Here is a 17732-nt window from a genome sequence, read left to right as displayed (position 1 = left end):
GCTGTTCAAATTAGTAATTATCGTAAATGATAGAAAAAAGTTTATAAAGTGGCTAAAAGAAAAATAAATATGGGTTAAGCAGTATGGTAGAGAGCAGGGAAAGCTTAAATAATGGCCTTCAGTTGGGTTTTAAAGTGATGAGGATGTAACACTGCAGTTAATAGAACTCAGTAGACAAGAACCTTGGGCCTGCTGCTCTTGAGGGATAATCAGTAAGAATATTTTTCATGTCAAATACTCTTCTAAACATCTGTAACTTCACAGAAACAGAGAAACAGAGGTGCATATTTGTGCTCTTGCCGTCTTGCTTCAAGGGGCTTGATTCCAGCAAAGTTTCAACTGACTGTTCTTTTCCTCTCCAGGTGAGGAAGTACCAAAAATGGCTAAAGCACTTTTATTGAAGAGCAGTGAGATCTTACTATGAACTTTGTTGACATCCAATAATTTTAACATGTGCATTGTTCAGCCACCTCTCAGTTGTGAGAAGAGAGGTAGACCAAATTTTGGAGGACACAATGAGAATGAAGAGGGGAAAAATAAAAAAGGCAGCGTGAGATCTACTCATGTTCTTAGAGTTCAACCTCTCTTTTGCCCTATGTATTTTAAGATTGAAACCTAAAGAGTACAAGTGTTGAGATAAGCAGATCTGGAAGATGATAAATGTTTAGGAAGGGCTGTTACTAATCAGAATGGTTGTGACTAAGAGAACCTTTGCCCTTTTGTGCTTGACCTCCTGTTAATTGGCTTATGCTGGAACTAAGACATTAGAGCTGGTTCTTTTACATTTATAAATGTTGGTAGCAGGAGGTAATTCCTGAGAAAAATAAATTGTACATGGAAAAAGACTTAATTACTGTTAAATATTCAAAACTTTTTAGTAGTATCAGAAAATGTATAATTGATCCCTTCTGGGGAGACCTTAGTTCTTCCCAGCGGTGCAATTGCATATGTCTGACTTTTTACACAAGGCCTATAGCCCAAGGTTGCAGAGAAAACATCCTCAAAGGTGTTTGATTTTACTGGTTTTATAATGATTTTTTTTCTGAATCTCTGAGTGAATTCAGTGCTTGCACGCAGCATCTCTAGAATTGATTGAACACAGGTTTTAAATGAAGCCTGTGCCTAAGCATTGGCTTGAATCCAGATCAAAAAACTGGCTCTGATTTTATTACTTCTCACAAAGCAAGCCTTGCCAGTCTAAAGTCTTTCTTGATGTTTTCAGTAGTTTAAAATATGTGTTCTTAGATGTAGATGTTTGCTTTTGCAGGTTGTTCATGTGGGAAGACAGTTCCTATGCTAATGAGTACTAAGGGTGATGATTGGTATTGTAGAAGCTCATTAACTTCACGTTTCTGTTGGGTGTCCTCATGGACTGGTGCTGAAATTTTGGGTGACTTAGTTTAATAAAAACATTTTTTATTTATGGAAATAAACTCTCACACTTTTTTCCCCCTCTTTCCATTTTGGTCAGGAGCTGAAAAGCCTTGCAACTAGAAAGCCCTGGAAGCTCAGCCTGCCAGTCACTGAAGGAGGAATACTAGATGCTATTGTGGTGTGGTTTGTACTGCAGCTCGATGATGAACATACTCTATCTACAAGTCCTAGTGAGGAAACTTGCTGGGAACAGGCAGTTTATCCTGTGCAGGGCCTTCTCGGTACGTCCTGAGGATTTTCTTCTTACGGTACATTAACTTGGTTTCATTTTGTTTTTGAGCTGGTTAGGTTATGTCAGAGATTAGGGAGTGGCAGCATATAGAATTAGGAGAAGTTCCAACAGCAAGTAGCTGTGAGATGGTTTCTGGTCATGTTTCTGGTCTATAGTGCACAGTCCCTGCATCAGGGCTTGTTCTTGGGACTCTGCTGTGCAGCAGATAAGGAACCTGCTCAAGAGGTGCGAAACTGCTTTTCATTAAGTTGGGTTTTTCCCTATACTGGATTAAATGCATTGTGGAGTAACTCCAAAAAGTATGGCTTCTGACTGGCTCTACTTACTGAAGATGTGACTTAGGAAAGGGAGGTGTGGAGGGTGAGGTAGGGATTGGTAGCTGCTACTGCCACAAAACTAAACATTCCCACCCACCTCTGACCCTCATTTTGGACTCAACTTGTGTATGGTTCTCCACAAGCATTAGTAGTGCCCTTTGCAGCATCCTCTACTCTCCAGTCACCCATTTTTTATTCTGTTTCTTAGAACATCTTGAGTTGGAAGAGACCCATAAGGATCATAGAGCCCAACTTCCTGCTTCTTGCAGGACTACCTAAAATTAAATCACATGACTAAGAGCATTGTCCAATTGCTCCTTGAACTCTGGCAGGCTTGGTGCTGTTACTACATCCCTGGAAAACCTGTTCCAGTGACTGATTATTCTCTGGGTGAAAACCTTTTCCTAATGTCCAGTTGAAACTTCTCTGACACAGTTTCATTCCATTTCCTCATGTCCTGTCTCCAGGACATGAGAGAAAGTTGATCAGCACCTCCCCCTGCACTGCCACCCTTGAGGAAGTTGTAGACTGCGATGAGGTCTCCCCTCAGCTTTCTCTTCTCCAAGCTGAACAAGTCAAGTGACCTCAGCCGCTCATGTTCATAAGTCTTGCCTTTGAGGCCTTCCACTACCTTGGTCACCCTCCTCTGGACACATTGTAATGGTTTGATGTCTTTTTTATATTGTGATGCCAAAAATTGCCACGATATTCAAGGTGAGGCCACCCTAGTGCAGAGCAGAGCGGGACAATCCCCTCCCTTGACTGGCTGGCAATGCTGTGCCTGATGCCCCCCAAGGACACGGTTGGCCCTTTTGGCTCTCAGGGCATACTGCTGACTGTTACTCCATTCGCCATTTACCCAACCCCCCAAACCTCTTTCTGCAGGGCTGCTCTCCAGCCTCTTGTACCCCAAATTGTACATACAACCAGGATTTCACCATCCCACATGGAGAATCTGGAACTTTACTTTGTTAAATTTTGTAGGTTTAGTAATTGCCCAGCTCTCTACTTTATCCAGATCTCTCTGTAAGGCCTGTGTACCCCTGGGGTAGTCCACAGCTCCTCCTAATTCAGTATCCATAGACAGTAGGGACAACTGTGCCACAGATTGGTTCAACTGAAAGCATAGGGGAGGGAAGAGTCTCTTTTAGCTTATGTTGCCATTGAAAGAAATGTTTGTCAAATTGTAGCAGTGTTATTTTGAAATTTTTGTCTGTATCAGTGGATTTACTTTCTTGGAACCTACACACAGAGTATCTGAAAACCATCTTGAGCTGCACACCATAAATGTTCCAGTAAAATTTATTCTAAATATTATTCTAAACTGTAGCTGTTGTTTTCCATTTAACTACAAATTTACCTTTGTAAATTGGGGGGTCTCTGTAAAAGGGGGTATTAAAAGGTTAAATATTTAATATTTAGCATTTTAAAGCAAAAGCAATTTCTTTACCCATACATTTTTTTTCTGCTCTGCTATCAGCATAACACTTAAGCCCATCTATGAGAAATAGATACTACTTTATTTTGAGAATAAATGCATTTTGCCTAGAGTAAGGCAGCTTAAGGCAAATGTGAAAAGCACAATGGCAGATTTCAACTTGTGGGTACAGATTAGAACAACTCCTTCATACGCACTAGTAACAACTAATGAACAAATGAGATAATGGGTGGGCGGATTGGGTAGATTGTTTGTTTGTTTGTTTTAAGCATTGTGTGGCTGCTTCAGTGATGTTTATGTGGAGTAACTGACATGACTTTTTTTGTGCTCTTTTGCCAAGATTATTCTGTGAAGAATGGAGATACTGTGATGATGGAGGTTTGCTGCCAAGATTGCTACTTGAAGATCCAGAAGATTTCTTCTTTGACTCCAGAGTGTGGGATGGATTTCAGTGACAGAGACAACACGCTGAGTTTGGGCAATGAGGCTGAATTATGTAATGCTCTGGCTGGACTTCAGACAACCAGCAAACAGGCTGGCAGCAGCCAAGTGTGTGTGCTGGAATCCACAGAAATAGCCCTGCTGAATGACGTGCCCTACCATGAATGCTTTAAAGCTGCCATGAGCAAAGTGCTGTTGTCACTGAATCCAAGTAAGGACTTGCAGTCCATGGATGTCGATGGACATGGCAGTGGGATGAACCTCCAAGAGAATCAAAACAAGGACTCTCTGGATGAGGCTCCTGACCCTTTGTACATTTTAGACGTATCTGAAGGCTTCTCCATCCTGCCGATTATAGCTGGTAAACTTGGACCAGTCAAAGCCTACAGTTCTGTTGAGAAAGAACAGCATCAGGCAGCACTTAACATCATATCAGAAGCTAACCATTTCCCTAAGGAAACATTGGAGTTCTGGCTCAACCACTTAGAAGACGAAAGTGAGGTGCTACAGAGACCCAAATCAGACAAATTGTGGAGTATTATTATCTTGGATGTTATAGAGACATCAGGTTTAATCCAGCAGGAGGTGATGGAAAAGGCTGCAATATCCAGGTACAGTATAAATGGACAAAATTATCTCTAGGAATCCGTAATTATCTGAAAAATTTTGAGAATATTCCTTCTAACTACAAAATTAGTATCATGTTGGTTCTGTAGAGCAGAAAAGGCTGCTTTTCCCTGAATGAATTAAACCTCCCAGAGGGTTCCTGGCATGACCATTGTATACATGTATCTTTTTTTTTTTTTTTTTAAGTGTCAAGATTTCACAGTCACAGATTTTTTTATGTTTTTTATGCAAGCATGTGAGTGGACAATCATACTGCTTGGTCTCCCAGAAGTTCCCAGGATAACCAAGGTAGCTTTCAATGCAAGCTTAGAAAAGCCCAGATTCATGTCAAACAGTAGTTGGAACAAACTGTTACTGCTAAAAGACAAATGCATGATGCTAGAACAGCCAGGGAGGTGGCAACAAAGCTGTCCCCCACGGCAGAAACGGTGGGAAGGAAGGCAGAGCAAGAGGAATAAAATAAGGGAAACGGATAACAAAGTTAAGTGTGAGATGGATTTATCTCCTTTTGTGATGCTAAAGAAGCTTCTCTGTCAATCTCCATGCTTATTGAGGGGAGAATATTCTAGACAATTTATGCCCATTACCTTTTCTAAGTTTTGAATAAATCTTTGGATGACTTGCTGTGAGAACAAATGGAAAAATTACTCTTGACTTTTGTCATATGACAAGACTCAAATTTGTTGGCATGAAAATACATCAAAGAGTGTCCTGCTTAGCTACCCAATTCCTGTGGTGAGGTCTGCTCCAGGAAAAGGAAACCTAAACCAATCTGTGTTGAATTGGAGGTGTTTGATATTATGCTGAATGAAAAAAATGCTGTGGTGTTGCTGTTCTCAGCAGTGTGATGCTCTGTAGCAAAAGACCAAGCCAGGCTCATGTGTTTTTTTTCAGGAAAAACTGGCATTCCCTGCCCTCTGTCTTGTTGTCAGTTCTAGTTTAACACTTATTCCACCAGGGTTTTCTTTCCTTATGGCTATGCTGCCTCCTTAACCAGTGGCTCCCAACAGTAAATACTTCTTGACTTGCAGTTTCATTAAGCATTTCTGCCAGTCCTTCAGTATTAGATGTTGTTGCTATGAATAAACCCCACTGTCTTCATTGTGAAATATCACCATATCCAATACTGTCACTGAGAAGAGATTATGTAGTTCCATAACCTGGGTTTTTTTTTGTAATATGCAGCTGTCTGGTCAAATGGGATCAAACTGAAATGCTTAGGAGCACTTGACTTTAGGGGAAGAACTAGTGTGCCCTTCTTAAATGTAGTTAATGTTCTTTCATTACTGCTGAATGATATGCTTTACAGGTGAAATCTCTCTCATTTTGCAGATGTTTACTTCACAGTGGAGGGAAGATTTTCCCACAGTATGTCCTGGTGTATGGGATGCTTGTAGAGTCAGAGTCTCTGTTACTGGAGAGTGCTGTTCAAGGAACAGAACCAACTCTGGGGTTTAATATAGCCCCTTTTATCAACCAGTTCAAGGTATGAAGTTGGTGGGTGTCTCCCAGGCACTGTTTCAAAGCCTGCAGCTGTCTAGCCATTTAGATTTGGTGTAAACTGAAAGAAAACATTGTTGAAGTTATCAGCAGAAGTTTATGTGACCAGACAGCGACCTTGAGATAAACTAAAATGGGTGGCATTGGTTTCAGAACGGGTTTGGGTTTAGTCCCAGCCATGACAGATACAATGTTATTGTACAGAAGTGACTGTGCTGTTATTATTCCATCGTTACCTTGTATCCCAGTGTTGTACTTTATATTTTTATCTGTCTCTGGCAGGTATTACAATAATTCCTGGCAACTTTTTGTGTTATCATTAAGTTTTCTAACTCTTCACTTTTTAATGGCTGAAGTTGATGCCTGAAGTTATGGTATATGCTCTCAGGTACCTGTTCGTGTGTATTTGGATCTCTCTACGTTACCGTGTGTACCCCTGAGCAACCCAGCAGAGCTTTTAAGGCTGGACCTCATGAACCCTCTCTTGAACAGCCCCAGCAGAGAAGTGAAGGTGAGTTGTGTGTACATGAAGCCCAAAGCACATTTTTTACTGCTGTTCTGCAGAGCTGCCCATTAATTGTTCACCTGGGCTGAAAATTTCAAAACAGAATTTACTTCTCTGAAGGTATCTCTGAAAAGGGTGGAAATTGTTTGAACTACTTCCTTTTCAAAGAAGTAAGAAAACAGTATAACTGATTAATATTTTAAATATTTTTAGGTACAAATCTGTAAGTCTGGCCGAGTCACTGCAATTCCCTTCTGGTATCACATCCATCTAGATGAAGACCATAGTTTGAACACATCTAGTGAGTCCTCACGCTGGAAACAGGCTGCAGTTGTTCTTGATGAGCCCATCCCAGTTCAGGTTGGAGATGAACTTGTGCTTGATGTTCAACACCACAAAAGCAATATCAGCATTACAGTCAAGCGGTGAAGAATGTCATGTGTGAGCTGCCTTGTGGTTAATTAACTGTGCATAAACTGACTGTTCGTAACATCACTGCTGTTCCTTTGTATTAAAGTCTAAACTTTATCTACTGATCAAAAAGGCTTTTTTTGTTGCTTTAATAATAAGATACTTAGGTTACACTGATGGACTAAAATTTGCACTATAAGGGTATCTTACCAAGCAGCTGGGGAGATATTGTCTTCACTGCAGCAAAAACTTGATTGCTAGCTAGTGTACTGACTACAGCAGTGGGATAGACTTCTGCTACTCTGTCAGCTGTAGTAAGAAAAAAAGCATCCAGATGCCTGTACCAGAAATAAACAGCTGTGGCTGTGTGGGGTAGAGTCCTTGTTTCCTAAACTGTAGTTGCACTTCTCCACTGCCAAAGCCTCCTGCTTCAGAGTATTGAGATGTTTGCCATATAAATAGTGAAAGCACAAACTCCTGCATGAGTTATACTTAAGATCCCTTTCTTCCGTGAGGAGGACAGTTGCAGCCATGTGTCATTCACACCCTCAAGTTACTGTAGCAGCAAATCAAATTGATACCAGGTGACCAGTTTAAATAAAATCTTTAATTGCTTATTTACAACAAAGGCAATGACTTGGCAAATTGAAAATTATGATTTTCAGTTTCTCACTAACTTCAGATACAGCAAGTACATAACTATAAAATATGCAGCCTAGTGAGTAAGGCGCCATATTTACATCACACTAGTACTGCAAAAAAAGCACTTAAGATGAACTTAATTGACAGCCAGAAGTTAAACATTTATCCTGTAAATGCTAACAATGCTGGAAAAGAAACTTAAGATCTTGTCATTTAAAAGGTCAGTGCTCTACTGGTTTGGGGTTTTCTTTTTGTCAGATTGCAAACATGCAATAGTAGTAAAAATCTGATAAATGGGATAAAAATGATAACCCTCTGACACTGTCAGTTTTTTCAAAATAACATTTTGATACAAGTCTTCTTGGTCTGAAATCTAATGCTAGTAAGTCCAGTATTAGATTAGCTACATAGTTTTACCTTAGCAAAGGTCTTCTCTGTGGTGGTGGTGGTGGTGGGGAAAAAACATCTATTACATTTGAATCCAGGCAAATGTATTATATACTAGAAGCATAACACAATCACACACAGACACAAATTTAAGAATACAAATTACTAGACACGTTGCCAAGAAATTCTGCTTTAACACCTTAAAAAAACCTTAAGTGTTAAAGAATTTATTGCAGCCCAAAATAAAGAAATCAATTTTGTTTTCTACTTCCTTTTTTTGACATCCTTTATTCCCCCTCCATCTATTTCAATGTAATAACCAGCATTCTTATTCTAGAAGGGTAGGAAAAAAAGGAGTCAAGTTAAGGTATTAATCCAAAACTTACCATCCTGGCTGTCTCTTCTGAATGTAAAAGACTTACAAACTATGAACTACAAGGACAACGGATATGCCAACCATATGATATGGGCATGGAATTTGATAGCAAGGCCTGTAGGGAATGCTTTCTTTGTACAGATTCTTTACTGATGCTCCCTAGTAACTACCTTCATGAAAGGGCTACACAGGAAAGGGAAGAAGATGGCATCTGTACAGAAGCTACCACTTCAGCCACACTCCATTCAGCACTGGGGTATGGAAGTTAACCATCATTAAGAGGACAAAGTTAATACAAACCAGTTTTTTTTTACTGCCCTCCTTAAATTACATTCTTGAAATTTAGTTTTCCCATTGCTAGTAGTACTTGCATTTCATCTTTAGAAGAGCAGCGTATTTTTTTCAAATGTTTCTTTTGTATTAATGAAAGTCACCGTAATTTTGATATTATGTGGAAGTGTTCAGCAGTTTAAGGAGCTGATTCTTAAATTTATGCAGAAACCTTTACAGTGTGCGTGTTTTACATCCATGGGGTACTCACAGATCCTCACATCCATTATAGGTTCTGAATTCAGATGTCAGTTACAGCCATATCCTCTTCCCGTCCGCGCAGCGGCTTTTCCAAGCTTTTCAACCTTCATCGCTAATAGTACATGTTAATAGGACACGTGTGGCAAGTTTTCAAAGAAAAGCTGAGCTTAACTTTTATCCAAAGCTTTCTCTGATGTATCGTGCTCTAGTTCAGGTGATTCCTCAGCATCCTGAATGGCAGAAGGGTTATAAATACCATCGACTGCGGGGGCTGTTGTCGGAGTTGTGAGGGGTGTCACAGTGTGTCCAAACCCCTGGTAGTGACCCATGGGTGAAGATGGCATTGAAGAAGCATCAGAAATTGGGTCTTGAGTAGATGAAGACAGTAAACTTGTATGCTCGTTTTGTTCATGATCCTCAGGAAAAAACATTTTCCTTGGCTGGCCCAAAACCGTCCTTCCTAGAATTAATCAAGCCAGATGAAAATATTTTTTAATCCTTCCAGCACTATACTGGTCTTTGAACATACCAGCTCTAAATCAGGCGTATTAAATTAGAAAATGAGTCTTTGTTTTGTGTCAGTTTTACATGGACAGTGTTAGTTTTAATAAATAAAATTATGTCTTTCCATTCAAAAGAAAAGCAGAAAGTACATCCCTCTTTTTACCTAACACACCTGAACTTTTAAAAGAAAAATTAAAAACTAGACTCTAAATCAGTCAGGAGTACTGGAAAGAGCAAAGTGCCAAATAAGCCATGAAATTCTCTAGGGATGCAGACACCACTAATTTGGTAATAGAATGTTCTCAAGATACTACAGAGATGAAGCTGGAAATACATACAAGAGATTAACAGAATGTTAACAGATTGAACAAGTCTCATCTGTTACTTACCAACATTTCGAACCTGTTCTGATATATCTGCCCTTAGGTCAGAAATATCCCACATGGCAAGAAAGGAGTCGAAGCACGACCCTTCTTCAGCTTCTTGAACATAAGGTTTGTAGGAAAAACTGTAGTGATGGGCAATAGCAGCCAGAAACATCTCTACACAAATGATGAAATCCTGCAGCAAGAGAGACACTGACTAAATCCCTTGTAACTGGAGGAAGATAGTTCTGGGTTTCTCCTGCAACTGAAAGACTGAAATTGCCCTGGAATACTTTTCCATCAGAAGTAGATTCATGGCAGGCTTTGGAGAGCCATATGTACCACATTAATACAGGAACCAGTAACCTTTCTCTCTCTCCTTTTCCTCTCTTCCCCTCTCCTTCTTCTCGAAATCTGGGTTGGATGCATTAGAGTTTGCTAAAACTCACTTGGGGTGACCGGCTGAAACTTAGCCTGATTGAAAATAAAACCAGTATAATCCAGCCTGTGTAAATTACAGTGAGTATGATAATATTTGCTTGAGTTCAGCTCTGTGATGTTACATAGAAACATTCCTCCCCGGAAGTAACTGCTCTTACCTGTAGGCCTGTAGCCACAGCTTCCACACTTTGCCATTCCCAGGTGCGTTTCTCAGAAATAACACCAACTTTCACCAACAATGCAATGAGCACAGCCTGCCTATAAAGATGATTATTGTTATTATTATTATTGTAACAGTAGTGCCAAAAAATCCGCAAGCAAATCTGGTAAACAAGGCCTGTTCATATGTGTACATAGGAAGAATCTTACAAAAAAACATACTGTTTATATATTTAGATTTTAAGAGGAAGAAATAGACTTAAAAAGAGATCTCATTCATCCATGACCCTGAAGACCAGCAGAATCAACAGAGAAGACAACCAAAGGAGGCTTTATTGTTCCAGTCAGTCATTGAAACAAATTGCTTCTCTTTCATAGTATTGCTGCAGCCCACAGAGTAATGGTCAGGTAGTCAAATACACTCACTTATCAGCAGCTAACTGTGAGCAATGCTTAGGTAGCAATTTGTAGTTAACTTCAGTAACTTATTTTGAAAAAGTAACTTTTTTACTTTTTAAAAGTAAAAAAAAAAAAAAATTAGCTTTGAAATAACTGCAAGTGGAGATTCTAAAACAAGTTATGTTCTTGAGAATCACCTTATGAAACAGCAAGCCTAAATAATAATCTTAGGTGAACAAGGCTGCTCTGTCCAACATACTGGTACCCTTTTCCCCTCACAGCACTTCACTACGATTATGGGTAGATTTTTTAAAGCCTCTAACTTCAGTAACAAATCCAGCCTTTTTAGCTCTTTTATGATTCACCTTAAAAGCAAGAAATAACAAGTAAATAATTAACTTACCAGAAAGAAACAAAAACCACCATCTTCACACAAAGGAACTTTCCAACAGGTTGGATAGGGTTCAGTTCCTCACGTAGTACTTTATAAAACAGCACCAGACAATACATAGCAAACTGACAAGGAAAAGAAAGCAAAGGAAAGCTTTCAAATCCTTGGTTATTTTGTGAGGAAGTTGTTGTCTTCAGTTAAAAAAATGTATCACAGTATGATACAAACTTTAAAAGCTATCTATTTTTAAAAAAGAGGCTTTGGATTTATGTAATCTTTGCCTTACTGTTTTAAAGCACTTTTTTTTTTTGCCTGACATTGTATTTCTGAAATGCATGGTATTGGCAGAGACCGAGGTCATCTATTTACCCACCCTACAAAGCATAAGAAGGTCCCATGAAATCTTTTCAATGCCAAGCTCATCTCTAGGGAAAATGGCCTAAAAAGCACATGTTCTTTCAGATTTCTGTTAATAACACCTTCTGTTAATAATCCCTTTATGAGGGATGGGGCAATGAATGCAATCTTCACTGCGATTCTGAACTAATGTATAGCCAAACCTCTTTACATATGTTCTCCTACTCTCTTGGTAGAAAGTTTCTATAAGGAATCATGTCAACCAGGACACACAGAGGTACATGTTGCTGCTGGGATTTTTGTCCCACCTCCTTCCATACCAGTCACCCATCAAACACAGGGGTGGTGGTGGGGGGAGGACACAGTTTCCAAGTGATCCCAGTTGTCATGCTGTTCTGACTCCTGCTGCTGTTGCCAAGAGATGTAAAAGCAATCAATGACCTCCAAAATGAAATTTTCCATTTTAGGGGCTGACATCTTACCCTGACATCATCTGACAGCTGGCCCAACAAGAAAAGGTGTTAGGCAGGCCAGAATCTGAGCACTGCACACACCGTTTCCAATTTTTCCTGTCAGTGTTATCACCAGCCTTGTGACTCAGAATTTTTAACATGGTCACTGCTGATTCCTCGTATGTGTGCTTGGAGGAAGCTGCAGGGGCAAGGGAAGTCATCTCTTCTGCAGAGGGGCAAGTCTGCAGCTCTAATACCCAGGTCATAACCACCTCATCCATCAAATAATTTGAGGAAGATAGGTGAGACACTTCATTGCTTTATGGAGCTTTATAGTAAAAATAATAAAAATTTTTAGATTATCTGTTTTCCTAGTGTTTTTCATATATAGTACTTAACAGATTAGTAACTTTGACTTACAGTGGAAAATATTCTGCCCATAAGAATTACCAGACATTAACACAATTACTGTCAATAGTTCACATGGAAAGTTCACAGAATACTAATATGATGACTTAAAGGAGCAGAAAGATGTATTCTCGATACTCACTAGCTGTGACATGTTGTTAAGTATAACCAAGTAAGTCCAAGCATTGTTGAAGCTGAAGTTTCCTTCATCATACACTCCCACTAGCTCACAAATCCTGAAAGAATTTTTTGAGTTAATCACTATATAGTAACAGATCATGGTCTTGGAGTGCTACATATTCATTACATTGATCAATGGGTACTGGGGGCCTGCATAAGCATCGGTTTCCAACAGCACATATATATTATATATAATATAAATATTTATATGGATATTCATTGTGAGTAGCAACTTCTTCCATAGTCCCACAGAACTAGCAGCAATACAAAGTTCATGAAATTAAGCTTTCTGCATCAGCATGCATAGCTGCCTGCTATTCCTTTACAACCGCAGTCTATATGATATGTATGAAGGCTCACAGTCAAGCTTGTCATATGCAAACTTTAATAAAATTTTAAAATTCATGTGAAGCTTGTCTTTAAGAACACCCAGTTGTCAAAGGCAGTGAGAGAAGGGAAGAAGAATCTAAAAATTAAAAGAACATAAAACTGTCTTTCCCACCATAACAGTACTTCACATTCTCTCTCACAGATTTCAGCAGCAGGCATTAAGTATTTATTATTTCAATTCTGTAAATAGTAATTTGCTATAGAGAATAAAGAAATCATAGGTTGATTCAAATTGTCAAGACCAATTTAGTATGTAATACGAGTCTGCTTTCAAACTGCCTTGATTCAATACAAAGGGCATGAAAATTCTTTCCAGTGTAACTCAAAATTACATCCTGAAGATCAATATTAATTATGTATGAGCATACTTACAAAGCAATAATGGTAGTAAATGGTCTGACAACAGTGTACTGCAAAACACCCAGTTTACATCTAAATAATAAAACTCTGCAAGAAAAACACAAAATTCATTGTACAAGGATTTAAAAACAATTCACTTACGGAGCTCGTGTTCTCAGTAGATTCACTAAAGTAAATTTTTATTTTATGGTAATCTCAACTTCTGCTTCCAGGACTTCAGATGCTACACAGTGTATACACAAAGCACACAAAAGACGTGGACTTTTACAGACACATAACAGGAAATACTCAATGATTCACTTATTTTAGCCATGAAAAGTTTCTGTCAGGGCTAAACAAAGATAATGCAATTTTTGCTGTATTTGAAGATGCTCAAGAATGACTTACATTCATACTTTTTCTTCAGCATTTTATCAAAATCTCAAGATATTTTATCCATTTAAGCATGCAGAAATAAACAGTTTAAAAACTGTTTAAAAACTGCATAAAGCCTTCCTTTCCTGACCTGTGGAAGTAAAAGCAATGGGCTATCTGGCCTACCTCTAGTTCCACATGAGGTTTTTAGCAAACATGATAACAAAAGAAGCAAATTCTAAGGTCAAAGAGACCTTTTCCCAATATTTTCCTAAAATATTTCCTTCAGCACCACTTGAACCAATGAATGTTAGTAACAAAGTGCAATTTACAGGATGTAACAATTCACAGATGACAGACGCATTCACAACCACTTTCAGTAGAGGTTCCTGGCTGATAAACAAAATGTGTACAAACCGTAAACTGACTCTGTCAAGCAACAAGTCATGCTGCTAAATATCAAAACAAAATATTTGTCTCTGACTACACAGCCTAAAACTATAAGATGCCATCATATACTCACTCTCCCATAGCCCAGGACGGACAGCAGCACAGAGGGGGCAGATGTCTCTGCTGATCTTTCGCTTCTATTATTAATACGAGGTTTGGGTACCGGTTGGTTAGATAATTTGAAAGAAAAACCATAAAATTATAGATGACATAAGCTTCATAGCATTCTCGACATGTATCCACATATATTGCAATGTTGGGGTATTTCAAAGCTATCCACTGCAAGAAGAGAGGTACACAAAAGGTTACGTGCAAGAAAGACAAGAGTGATTCCAATGACAACACTGGCTGGGCAGTTCAGCCCATGAGCAATACCTCATGAGACAGTAGGCACTAATTAGACAGGGCTTGAAGCATTGGCTATTAAGAAACCAATGCTACAGCTAGAAAGTAACATTCTGTAAACATACACAGGAGAACTCCAAACTGCACCTCTCTCTGCCCCTTCAACTGGAAATGGCTCAAAGCACCGCCCACAAGATGCTTTGTATCTTTGATAATACAATTCAGTCTTTTGTTCAAAAGTAACTAAGTAACTATGCAGGTAACTGCACATAACCTCTTCCTGTTAGGAAGAGACAGGATAAAACTGTTTCCTGAAATGCATCATCAAGGCGGGTTTGAGAAGTTTTAGTCTTTATTAGAAATAAAGTTGATTTCTTTTGGTATCTGATGTTGCAACTGTTTGCTCTGACATGTTTGCAAAACACAGAAGCAAGCACAGATTAGCCTTAAAGTGGTAGCCCCTCACTCTCTGAACCATGGTTTCTGAGAGAGATTTTTTTTTTTTTTTTTTGCAAAACTGTGATTATGGATCAGCTGTCAGAGCTTTCAATTTCTGGCTGTCACACAGCTTTTGCACTGTTCAAAGGACCTCGTCCTTTGCCCCCTCGAAAAAACGAGGAATAATTTGAGCACTAAGCACAACTCAGGAAAGAATTTTAGTTGTAAGCCTAACTTGGGAAAGAAAGGTAAGGCATTGAATTTGAGTCAGTACTTGGATCAGTCTGGTTTCCAGGTCTGCTGTTAAGATAGAAGGATCAAAAGCAGGCTTGTCATACCCCTTTCAACATCTGTCATAAAGGATACTCAAGGACAGGGTTAAGAAGGGTTAGCAAAAGCAATCCCTAAAGCTCCACAGGAAGAATACATTATCCCTAGAACTATGTTTCTGATGTATTCCATCAACAGGAATGCTCAGAAGCTTCTAGAACTACCACTCTCCATGAAGCACAATTTCTGCTGTCACACTGTTTTCCCTCACTCCCAGAGCAAACAATTTTATTGAGCTGTTAACAGTAAGAAGACACTTACACTGTCTAAACTGTAAATCGGCACCATCCATAGAATCCTGTTACAATAACAAAAGAATATTTAATATTACTAGAAGTATTTTAGTCTGAATTAAATTCAACATTTGTAGCACAGGTAAAATGTGAAATGTTACCTTATTATTGGTTTCTGTAATTCAGGTTGAGTATAATGGACTAAGTGTTGTAGTATGCCCCAGAGAGATATTGGTATAGTCATCAGCAGAAATATCCCAGCGATAAACCATGCCTTGGTATGAATTCCAACCTTGTAAAGAAAAACAAAAATGCAAGATCAAAGTTTCAGTCTTAATACTTTAAAGTATTTCAAGTACACAAAACATTCTACAAAAACAGAGTAATGCATACTACTGAATTTACTGAAATCCACAACAGATTCCTTGCTTTAGTTCTGGAACTTGCCTCAGTTCAGTGTTGCACTATAAAATTCCTGAAAGCTTGTGAATTTAAAGAATTTTTAGCTTTAAAATCAAGTTCCAACAAGTAATCAATTAGTTTCATATAACAAACTCAAAATACATAAAAACATAATGTCAACTAAAACACAGGGCTGAAATTGTAAACCAAAGCTCTCTGAAAAATAACTATATTAGTAACGCTAACTACCAAAACCTGAGAAACATAGTAGATTATTCCCTGATTTTTTTGCTGAGAATTTCTTTTCTGATCCCATGCTGTACATCAACATCACATGTTTTATGTTGCTTCCCAGTTTTTCTTCTCTACAAGTATCGGACAGTGATATGAACTTCAATATAAACATCCATTATGCATCAGAACAGGATTTCAAAATCAAAAATTTTAAACATGCTAAAGGCACACCTCACTGTCATAAATTATATCAGAACGAAAAGCTTACCTCCAGTGCCACAGGCCTGTATCACATTGAACAATACATATATTTTAAAGTTAAAATTTTACTTCTTGTTAGAGAAGCAACTATATCACAAGAGTGTGTAATTCATACATCACAGCTGCATGATGAAAGATGAGTTTCTCTACCAGTAGAGATGCTCTACTCAATTCTACCTGATCAGACAGAATCACCTTTATGAATGCCACTATTACTACTAAGTTTCAAAACATAAGTTCTGGGATGAATTTATGGAGAGAGCCACTCTCTCTTTGGTGGTGCCAACCACAAGGCAGTGGGCAGAAACTTGATGTACGGGAAGTTCCATCTGTACATGAGGAAGAACTCCTCAACTGTGGAGTGGAACAGATTGTCCATAGAGGTTGTGGAGTTTCCATCATTGGAAATATTCAAGAACCATTTGGACACAATCCTGTGCCGTGTGCTCTGGGATGCCCCTGCTTGAGCAGGGAGATTGGACCGGGTGACCCACTGTCGTCCCCTCCAGCCTGACCCATTCTGTGATTCTGCGACACTTGGCCGACTTCTCAGCATCAGCATCCTGTTCAAACTGTTCAAACACCAACTACTACAGAACCAGAAGGGGAAAGAAATCCTGCCCTGTCCCACTGTGCTTTGATGGGGCTTGAGCAGCAGGACAAAAGTGCCGAGCAGCACCGCGGCACTTCTTCAGCCTTTCCTTCCACAGAATCACAGAGTGGGTCACGCTGGGAAGGACCACAGTGGGTCATCCGATCCAACCTCCCGACTCAAGCAGGGTCATCCCAGAGCACACGGCACACGATTGCGTCCACAGGGTTTTGAATATCTCCAGTAAGGCAGGCTCCACGCCCTCTCTGGACAACCTGTTCCAGTGTTTGGTCACCCGCACAGTTAAGTTCTTCCTCATATTCAGGTGGAACTTCCTCTGCATCAGTTTCTGCCTGTTGCCCCTTGTCCTGTCGCTTGGCACCACTGGGAAGAGCCTGGATTCATCCTCTTGGCGCTCTCCCTTCAGGCAGTTATGGGCACTGATGAGGTAACACCTTTCCCCCCCGGGTCCCCCTCCGGGTCCCTCCCGCGGCCTCAGCGGGCCGGGCCGGGCCGGGCCCCGCACCTCACCTCCAGCTTCTGCAGCTCCCATACGCAGAGCGGCACCACCACCAGCAGCCCCACGATGTAGAGCAGCACCACGAGCGGCCGGATCCAGCGCCGCCAGTTCCCGCAGGTGCACGGCATGGCCGCGGCACCGCCGGGCGCGCTCCTCGCACCCACCTCAGCGGGCCGGCAGCGCCCGCGGGGCGCGCATCACCGGCGGGGCCGCCGCCTCACATCAGGCGCCGCAGCCTCGCCTCGGCTCGGCTCAGGCTCGACTCAGGCTCGACTCAGGCTCGACCCAGCCCGTCCCGCCCCGGCGCTCCCAGCCCAGCCCAGCCC

At 40.1% G+C, this 17732-nt stretch overlaps 2 protein-coding genes across 2 annotated transcripts in view; one reads left to right on the top strand and one right to left on the bottom strand.

Annotated features, from left to right (window-relative positions):
• PRMT9 (protein arginine methyltransferase 9) overlaps positions 1 to 7037 on the top strand; it is a 20624-nt gene extending 13587 nt beyond the window's left edge. Inside the window, exons 10-14 of the mRNA XM_027907457.1 lie at positions 1472 to 1655; positions 3762 to 4473; positions 5822 to 5975; positions 6378 to 6500; positions 6708 to 7037. Of these exons, the coding sequence (XP_027763258.1) occupies positions 1472 to 1655; positions 3762 to 4473; positions 5822 to 5975; positions 6378 to 6500; positions 6708 to 6923 (1389 nt within the window). The 3' untranslated portion in view covers positions 6924 to 7037. The remainder of the gene's footprint in view (positions 1 to 1471; positions 1656 to 3761; positions 4474 to 5821; positions 5976 to 6377; positions 6501 to 6707) is intronic.
• A 453-nt stretch (positions 7038 to 7490) lies between these two features.
• Positions 7491 to 17652, bottom strand: TMEM184C (transmembrane protein 184C). Its single transcript, XM_027907456.1, has 10 exons — positions 17418 to 17652; positions 15559 to 15689; positions 15426 to 15462; positions 14125 to 14330; positions 13260 to 13334; positions 12460 to 12553; positions 11113 to 11225; positions 10310 to 10409; positions 9735 to 9906; positions 7491 to 9301 (listed from the first exon to the last, which is right to left on the bottom strand). Exons 1-10 carry the CDS (start codon positions 17532 to 17534, stop codon positions 9009 to 9011), a joined length of 1338 nt encoding a protein of 445 aa, XP_027763257.1. The 5' UTR covers positions 17535 to 17652; the 3' UTR covers positions 7491 to 9008.
• Between the last annotated feature and the right edge of the window lie 80 nt (positions 17653 to 17732).

The sequence above is a fragment of the Empidonax traillii genome, unplaced genomic scaffold (assembly GCF_003031625.1).
Source record: "Empidonax traillii isolate 1590-97213 ecotype Southwest subspecies unplaced genomic scaffold, ASM303162v1 scaffold1472:size108541, whole genome shotgun sequence".
NCBI lineage: Eukaryota > Metazoa > Chordata > Aves > Passeriformes > Tyrannidae > Empidonax > Empidonax traillii.
Note: the sequence above shows the minus strand (reverse complement) of the source record. Positions and strands in the feature narration are given on the sequence as shown.